The 9499-nt window shown below is 39.3% G+C and overlaps 2 protein-coding genes across 4 annotated transcripts; one reads left to right on the forward strand and one right to left on the reverse strand.

Moving 5' to 3' along the window:
* Positions 1 to 1326: 1326 nt before the first annotated feature.
* LOC116043333 (microseminoprotein, prostate associated) lies at positions 1327 to 3459 on the forward strand. The gene is made up of 3 exons (XM_031289947.2): positions 1327 to 1720; positions 1816 to 1924; positions 2855 to 3459. Exons 1-3 carry the CDS (start codon positions 1612 to 1614, stop codon positions 3018 to 3020), a joined length of 384 nt encoding a protein of 127 aa, XP_031145807.1. The 5' UTR covers positions 1327 to 1611; the 3' UTR covers positions 3021 to 3459.
* A 72-nt stretch (positions 3460 to 3531) lies between these two features.
* On the reverse strand, positions 3532 to 8789 carry rgp1 (GP1 homolog, RAB6A GEF complex partner 1). 3 transcript variants are annotated; one of them, XM_035994176.1, is made up of 10 exons: positions 8404 to 8789; positions 8054 to 8169; positions 7204 to 7337; positions 6925 to 7008; positions 6599 to 6748; positions 6201 to 6347; positions 5608 to 5735; positions 5326 to 5503; positions 4010 to 4230; positions 3532 to 3961 (listed from the first exon to the last, which is right to left on the reverse strand). In XM_035994176.1, the coding sequence occupies exons 2-10, from the start codon at positions 8167 to 8169 to the stop codon at positions 3905 to 3907; spliced, it is 1215 nt and encodes a 404-aa protein (XP_035850069.1). In that variant the 5' UTR covers positions 8404 to 8789; the 3' UTR covers positions 3532 to 3904. The 3 variants fall into 3 exon arrangements, with proteins under 3 accessions (XP_035850069.1, XP_035850070.1, XP_031145805.1); XM_035994177.1 differs by having other exon boundaries at positions 8301 to 8416; XM_031289945.2 differs by having other exon boundaries at positions 3532 to 4230; positions 8404 to 8788.
* Positions 8790 to 9499: the final 710 nt, after the last annotated feature.

Here is a 9499-nt window from a genome sequence, read left to right on the forward strand (position 1 = left end):
AAGGGGAAAAGCCAAAAAGCATAATATGAGCACTTTAAAATTACACAGAAATGTACACGCCTGCACAACATCCAGTAAACTAGAGCACAATGGATAATGGATTTTTGGGGCTGATGGATGCAGATATCAAGGATATACAGTATAGGCCAAATTACATAAACAGGCATTTGGATTTTTAGTAGTTACTTCTTGATGATGACAATAATAAAAGTTGTGATACAAATACTAAGAAAAGTATTAAAGAGGAAGCTTCAAGATTCATACTTGACTTTGTAAATAGCAGTTTAACAAAAAGCAACTTACATACTTACTACTTACTTTTCCCCCAAGGATTTCAGCCAGATCTCATGGCCTTTATCAGCAGATAAAGAAAATGATGTGAGACATGGCTGAAACTAAACTATTGCTTTAACAAACTTTTAATTGATATATTCTGATCAACTTCTTGTCAAACTTTGTAATAAGTTCTTCGAAATTACTTTTTTTTCCTCTGCAATATTGTATGTTTTTAATTGTTTATCAATACTAATATACTCACAAAAAGCCAATACTGTCTGACAAGTTTCTTCTTCCCTGACACTCTGCTTGTCCATCATTCCTATGAGGTTGGACGGGACCTGCATGAGGTCACAGACTGGAGTTAACGGTGTGACATCATTAATATGATGTCATTCTGCTGAGGTAGAAAGGGGTCAGAGGTTACAGCAGGCTCCTGCAGCTGAAATGCTTATAAATGAGATCAGACTCCTGTGTATGAACATACAGATGGGTGAAAACCAACAGTTTCTCTGAACATCATTCTTCCAAAAGAAATTCCCTCATCTAGTAAGTGGAGACACCTTTGTCAAAAATCTCCCATAGGCGTTAAACTGGTTTGAGATCTGGTGACTGTTAGGCTACAGCATTTCATTTACATCATTTTCATCCTCATCGAACCATTCAGTGACTCCTTGTGCCCTGTATGGAAGCATCTGCATATGACAAGTATTACATGTTTTCCTTCACCTTGAAAGCAGCCTGAGTAGATCATCTGAAGCCCTTTTAACTCTATATTTTGAGTATAGAACTTAGATTTATTAATTTCAGTAGATCAGTATTTTGGCATGTGTTTTACATGTACATAAGTCTCAGCTTCAGTTTCTGGACAGCGAACTGGACAAAACCATATGAGAGGTTGAATGGTGATGAATCATGTTTGATAATTCCATCCCATCCCTCTTTCTCTGCTCCTTTTCTCTCTTCCTCATACTCTCCTTGGACATCACCTCTCTCTTTCTTTCTTTCTCTCTCTCTCTCTCTCTCTCTCTCTGCCCTCCATCTCACCTCTCTCCTACCCTTCCCTCTCTTAGTCACCACATGGATGTGTCATTATTTCTATCACTTTAGAGGTTCATGCCCGCTGAAGCGCAGCGAGGTGATCTCCGGAGTGCCAAAACCGCGCCAAGATCTTTACCCCCCCTCCCCAATGAATGGCACTGCTGACACCTTCTTCAGCCAGGCCTGTGGCCACATGACGACACTGACCACACCTCCACGCCATGGTCGTAAAGCTCCAGGATGTATAAATAAGGGAGCAAAGGGAGAAGAGGAATCAGAAACTGACCAGACCAGATGAAGATGGAGCTCGCCGGGGTTAACTGGGTGCTTGCAGCTGCAGGGCTTCTTCTGTGGACCACTGGTGGGTCGGCTGCACCCATGGAGTGTCACTTTAACTCCAGAGGTGAGATCCACATGCTCTAAAATCTTATCCGGAAAAAGTAAATATATATCTCCATTCTTACTGAGTTCATTTTTGACTGGCATGTGTTGTTCCAGCACTGTGTGTGTTCGAGGGGAGCCACTACTCGCTGGGGGAAACCTGGATGGACAACATGTGTATGCAGTGTACCTGTCTGCACCCTGTCGGTGTCGGTTGCTGCGAGACGTGAGTACACAAACAACCTGTGTGGTTTGGTGTCCAGATGCCCTCAGTTACTGTACATGCGCTGTATAAGTATCCAGGCTCTTACTTTAGTAAATGTAGCAATACCATGATTTTTACACCTTTACTAAATGTAACTATAAGTAGTAAAAAATAAAACTAGTCATGATGCAGAATTGACCTTTTCAGAGTGTTTTATTATATTGTTTTATTATTATGTTGTCTTATTACTTCTGATGTAAACAGCATTTTAATATTGTTGCTGGCCGAGGCTCAGTGGAACTATTTTATCAACTTTTTAGGATGTTTAAGGATATATTAATAGTACTATATATTTATTACTATATTTTCTAAATATTGTATATTTTTTAGTGTACTATGGATCTTCCATTGTGTCCTGAATAAAGTCATTATTATTATTATTATTATTATTATTATAATAATATATATACTGTATATTTTATAATAAAATGTTACCATATATTTTATAAGCTGATCATATGCTTCATACCATAACTAGTAACTTATTAATAAGTCAAATACATGTAGTGGAGTGAAAACGACCATATTTCTCTCTAAAATGTAGTAGAAGTATAAAGTAGCATAGAATTAAAGTAATACCTAAAAACTCTACTAACAGTGCTTGAGTAAATGTGCTTCGTTACTTTCCACCACTTGCATTAAGGGCTCAAGAACATTTTGGATGCTTTTATTCAGGCCCTTTTCTTGAAAATGTCAAGACTTGACTGTTTTGGAAGATCACATTAAACTGCAACCTCTGGCGATCATTGCTGATTTTCCAACAGTGTTAGGAGTTCACAGTCCACATTACAAGAATAAAGTTGGGTACAAGAAATCTGTTTTTTTGAAGACATAAGACTGAAAAAACTGCAAAAAGCCAGTGTCTTCCCCTTTACCTTGATAACTGTCCAGGGTACAACGGCCCGTGGATTTCCCTGCGTGGTGCGAGGTGCGGGTGGAGCAAGTGACCTGCAAAGTGTCCCTGGTCCAGACAGCCGACCCCCGCCTGCCCTGCACCCCAGATGAGGACATCAAGGACCCCAGCCACGGATCGCTTCAGCAACAACTCCACGGGTAGAAACCCACTCAGACCAGCGACTATCTGTTCAATCTGTTTGCCTGTGAAACCAATATTCACTATAGTTAAATACCAGTAACCATTTTATACACATACTGTACTAATATAAAACTTTAACAGCATCTGTACTTTTTGGATTGTATCATCAATGAAGGAAATGTGTCTGTGAAAATATATTGAAGTAAAACTCCAGCAGAGAATTTTTTTTTAACACTGAGCACCAAATTATATACCACTTTAACACATTTAGACATCAATCTTTTTAAGATATACTTCATTTTCAGTATAGGTTTGAATTTAGTTATTACAGTAAACTGTTTGACTGCTTCTTGAATTAATCCAACAATGACTTATTGTAAATATAAGCAAATATATACATACACTAATATTTATGACAATTCCTGTTGAATTTGACCTGTTCTCTGCTGTAACTCATTTATCCTCCAAATAAAAATCTTGTTTACAAAGAGAATTTATGTAGAATTTTGTAAATGAACTTCTTCACACGTAATTATCAAATTTAAATCACACTTTTAATTATTTTTTCTCTTGTAGTATTTACATCTCAATACAGCCTTTGCTCAAGCTGAAAGAAAAAGTGAAACAGTAAAAATATTCTGAATACGAAAAAGTTTTTTCATAAAATGAGAGAGCAAGTGTGCGAATGAGTAAAGGAATCAAAAATTAAATAAATACAGAAATGCACAGCAACCACAGTGACAGTTGCGCGTCATGAGGTCTAAAAAGAAATATGTATTTAAAGTTAAGATGCGCCGCGAAATGCATATGAAAAGAAAAACATAGGTTGCATAATATACATATGGAACTAATCACTGGCTCCGCATATACAATGCAGACAACAAAATCATAATGCTCCTTTGTTCCTATAATGTGCACCTTTGTGCTAAAAATACTGTTTCTCTCTGTAACACACACACACACACACACACACACACACACACACACACACACACACACACACACACTCAAATAGTAATGCTGTTGGCCCCTGAAAAGTGGGACATGTAGGATGCCAAGGCAGGGTTGGTGGGCAGGATTTTGATAGGCAGATCCCAGCTGAAGGTATCCACGTCGACATGCTCCGCCCCGGCCCAAACTGTGACCTCTGATTGGTTCTGCAGAACTGTGGGCGGTTCCATAGGCTCCCGGGCAGTGACGAATTCAAGGTGAAGGCGCCATCTCAGCATCACTGTACAAGCAGAGTTCCAATTTGGGTTGTTAAGTTGATGTGTGATAAATTGTTATTGACCTAATCCTGCATATTATGGAGTTACAGTAGAAAATAGCTTGATACATGGGTCTAAATAACCTTGTAAACCCTTTAATAGTTGAGTTCTTTCTGGAGATATGTTAGATGCCTGAACACTATATTTGGACAGATTTCTTTTTCAGGGATTATGAAATGTTCTAAACCAGGTCTGACACTGTGGGCCTCCCCCTCAGACAAAACTGATACAACTGCACTACCTCCATTTTTGGCACCACTTAAAGTTTCATTGATACTGAAGAAAACTGATTCTTGAGTTATAAGAAGCATTTTTCTATGACTTAGAAGTGGGCTTATAAACATTTGTTCACAAATAACATCGGAAATAATTATATCTTCAAGGAGTGTAAGTCATGCTAAATCTTTTTTTTTTTGTTTTTTTAAAGATTATTTTTTGGGGCCTTTCTCCCTTTCTTAGCTAGTGACAGTGGATAGATAGGAAAGGGGGAGAGAGTGGGGGATGACACACAGCAAAGGCTGCAGGTTGGATTCGAACCCTGCACCGCTGCAAAGGACTCAGCCAACATGGGGCGAACGCTCTTACTGGGTGAGCTAGAGGTCGCCCCACGCTAAATCTTAAAATATATGCATCATGTCTGGGTGTGAACAAACATTCACAGGTTGCCTTTACCTAAAGTCGGACGTGTGGGAGAAATTTACCCATCTGTTAAAGTTTTGACATGTAAAGCATTCTACATTTGATGTGTAAATGATTACTATTCACATTTAGTCAAACGATGGCTCATGAAACATTCTATTAATAATGGTCCTAACTACCAAAAACAAACTATTTTCACTATGTCAAAAGGTTTGGATGACAAGTCACTAAAATAGTCTTAGACTTCATGTTTAACCAAAAAAGACCCCAAAACAAAAAGAACTTCTGCTTATCAGACCAATCCGTGAAATTTTTAAAAGCTATAACAGTGCAAATATTATCATTATGCAAGCATGGAAAAAATAAAAATAAAACTTGAGACGTCACATTTGACATGTTTCAGCCTACTGGTGACTGACCTATGTCTGTGCTGAAACCCGGCGTGACGTTGAGAGGGATGGGGAGAGAGAAGTGGCTGAAGGCGGTGTGAAGGCAGGACTCCATGTGTCGCCCGTGTCCAGTCACACTGATGACCTGTCCGGGGCGCCGCTGGTACTGCTGCTGGATCTCCTCCTCATTCTGAAGGCTCACTGAATACTGGAATACATATACACAGGATATTATTGTTAATATTTAAAAAAAAACTTTTTGTACATAAATGGAGAGTGCAGCAATGTACATAAAAAGAATGGCAAACACACCTGCAAGCAAGGAATGTCTCCCTCTGAAAAGTTGAATGTGCCTATAATGTCCTCCCCAAGTCTGTAAACAGTCTTGAAGATGCAGAACTTTGCCACTTTCCCACGCATATTGGTGATATTAAACATGTCTGGACAACAGAAAGGAACACACAAGTCAAATATGGACATACAAATACAAACCAGTTGAAAATATAAATCAGAAAAGAGGATTAAAAGTAGAATACCAGTATTATTTAGAGGTCCAGAGCGTTTACTAAACTATTGTTACTATTTTGTGTCTAGTTTACATTTCTTTTTTTTTTTTTTACTTTTGTCATCCATTTTAGTACATCTTCATATGACATGTTTACATGTCACATTTAGCTGGAAATTAGCTGCTCTGGTGGTCAACAAAGTAACAATTAACACAAGGCAACACAGGTATATTTCTTGCTATAAACTTAAATCGTTCTATGAATATATTCAACTTCAAGAAAAATAAAATAGCAATAATAGCTGAAACTGACAAAAGCAGAATCATGCTTTGGGTTTAAACAGAACAAGTAGAGTGAGATAATAAAGCAACGAGCAGCGAGACAGAGAATCTGACTCACGGGGACAGCGTCTCGAGGTGGTGATCATCAGCATGTCCAGTGCTCTCTCCAGAGGCCGAGCATCCCTGCGGCTCGCTTCCTCTTCCTCTAGGAATGGATTGGAGGGGGAAACCTCCTCATCCTGTGGAAATGGAGGCTCTGGCATGCCTACAGGTTAGACAGGAAAATGTCAACAAAATGACTATTTTTTTGCAACTCCATTTTCTAGGCAACGCATCACTGTCTTTATCTCCACAGGCCAAAGAGCATGGTAAATCGCAAATAAACAGGCCTTTTTTATTTGCCACAAAATCATTTCTGTGGTTTCATGGCGCAAGTGACACACACCATTAGCACTGGAAGCTTTACAGTGCAAAATGCAAGCAACTGAAATTAAAAGTAGTCCAAATGCATCTCACCTTGCAGAACCAGCACTCTGAAGGGAACTCTGAGTAGTTTGATAGGAGAGTTGACTCTCTGGCAGCCGATGGTCAGTTTGTAGACGTACTTCACTGCCTGACCACGGAAACTAGGAGGACCATCTATGGGTACGATCTCACTGTATGAATCTGTGAGAGAGTGAGTACGCATGTCAGACTGTTTGAATCACACACAGAAACAAATACGTTAATTTATAAATGTTGCATAACCATTAGGGAAAAGAAATACTAAATATGAAACACTTAAAAGCTCTACAATGTAAAGGTGTTGTCATTTTTTTTTTTAAACATATGTACACACATACAGGTTTTACTCTCCCCGGGGTCCAGGCGCAGGTCACAGAATAATATCTTAGGTGGTGTGTCCAGCACACACTGACCTCGCTCTCCTGTAAAAGGAAGGATTAGTATTTAGGTGTTCCGAGGCATGCTGCACACAAAGCAATAAGGCTAATAATATGTTGAACCTTTTAAATCTTGGTTTATTTAAAATGCAACACAAATGTGTAAATGTTTTTATCTGGCAGATAGTGATTTTTCATTTCTGCTTATCTCAGATTGCATATATTCCTCCCCCCACTAACCTCTGCTTGGAATAAGCACTGTGTTGCTCTCAGCCTGGACATCCTGTTTGTTGCCCTGGGACGGCAGGGCCACTCTGCTTTCACTAGCATGAAACTGGCAGTGGATCTGGGCACTGGCCCATGCCAGCATCTCACTGGGACACAGTCAGATAACACAAGGGTTACACAAGGGCATTTATAGAGCGATTGGTTAAATGATTGCTTTAGGTGTCCTGCATTACATTGTCCCAGTCTATATGAGGTCACAAGAGACTACACAACAACCCAGATGGTCACGTAAAAATGACGACATACTGATCCACTAATTCAAAAATAAAAAAACATTTCAAAAGTCCCATATACATAGCATAACTCTTATCCTGGCCCATGGACCTGCATGTTACATTATCATATGTTTATGATTGTTGACTTTTGCAGTACTTCTTTTTCCCTTTTCTCTTACTATGTTTGTTGTGACCGTTTTGCACCAAAATACAAAGACAGATTATCATCAGCATCCTTAACAATACAGAGATTACAGAAAAAAACAGAAATACTGTTTTTTTTGGAATACCTTACCAACATCAATGGTCAGTAGTAGGGTACCAGTTCTTGTTTAAGCACACAAGGACCTTTGTCTTCTATCTACATTATATATATATATATATGTAGTGATTCTGTGACAGTAAGTAAGTAATCTTTGTCGATTTGGATGTGCCTTCAAAAGCTTGGCTAAGTCACGATATTCTCCCTCCAAATAGTTTTAATAGTTTATGTTTCGCAATATTTATAGTATTTTACAAATGCAGAGACAGAAGGTGGAATATTCATGTCTATGATCGGTGAAGAGGTTAAATGAGTTAAATCCTACCTGGTGGCAGAAGTGGAGAGGTGGGACATCGGGTTGGTGAATGTTATGAGACACTCCATGAGCTCCCCGGCCAGAAACACGGGGCCTCTGGCCATGGAGGCCACCACCTCGATCATCTGTAACGTTAGACACCAACAACACTACTTAGCAAACCAAACATCAAATCACTAATATGGAGAATGCACTGGGATCCTTAAATACTTTGCTTTGTTATTCCAGCAAGATGAACAGTTTTGTATGAACATACCGCTACAAGCTAGCTAGTCAGACTGCAGACATAGCTAAGTTAACTTGTTTGGTCCTGCTTGCTAGCTAAAGGGTGCTGTTTTAAGAGTAATTTAAACAAATACCTTGGCCTCAAACGTTACTGCGGAAAGACAATTACGCTGTCTTATCCCAAGGCGGACCTACATTTACTTCTAGAAGAAAACGATACAAAATGTGACTGTGTTTCCCTAAGAACTAGACATTGCGTATCTGGTTAGTTAGCTAGCATCCCAGCTACAGTAAACAGATGGTCTATATCCGCTGTTGTTCGACCAATCACGAACCAAGAAAAACAAAAGTCATAAAGAATAAAAACAAGTGTCAGGAAAACACGTTATTTCTTAAGTATATACTCTGTTTGACATTCTAGTGTCGCCACAATCTTAATTTAACATGTTTTTACACACTTAAACGGCAATTTAGAATTCCAGTAAAAAATGTTGGTCGACCATTTAGTACCGTGATACATTTTTTTTCCTAGGATGGCGAAGGCATGAATCGCCCTCTAAGAATGTCAAGGAAAGCCAATCAGAGGCAGAGTAAGGCAGAGTAGGGCGGGATATGCCAGAGTGATAGAAGGCTCTGGGATATGCCAAAGAATTTCTAATATGGGAAGAAGTTCCACTCTCTCGTTACTTCCGGCTTCTGAACTGGTTGCAGTTCCACCAGAGTTCCATATAGGGGGCGCTCACAGGCGAGTGCAGAATGAATGGGACTCTATGGAGCTATACCCCTCAAAATCCACTTTTCTCAGAATATAATTTTTTGTCTAGTAATTTGAATGTTGCATTTGAAAGGGGAGGCTAAGAAAATACACACTGCTGGGTGTTAGATTTTTTTAAAGTGGCTTTTTTGTTCTAAAAAGCCTTTTAAAATGTCAATGACGTCATACACATATACGGCCAGAGATACTGCTTTACGGCAAGCTCTGAGTCGCTTCCTTTTTTCTCTCGAGGCATCGACAACACAGCTGACAGATTAGACTCTCCCTGTCAATACACGTGCTAGAAAGAGGTTTGCTAATGTTTTAAAGACCACGGCGAAATATTCACTCTGACATTCTGGTTCTGCTTCGGATGCCGTCAAGCGGGATCTCCGATCGTAACCAGTCCTTCACTGACCAATCAGCATTCATTAGCAGAATGCTAGCCTGTTATGGGCAACAACGACTCAACCTGT

The sequence above is a fragment of the Sander lucioperca genome, chromosome 17, assembly GCF_008315115.2.
Source record: "Sander lucioperca isolate FBNREF2018 chromosome 17, SLUC_FBN_1.2, whole genome shotgun sequence".
Classification (NCBI taxonomy): Eukaryota; Metazoa; Chordata; class Actinopteri; order Perciformes; family Percidae; genus Sander; species Sander lucioperca.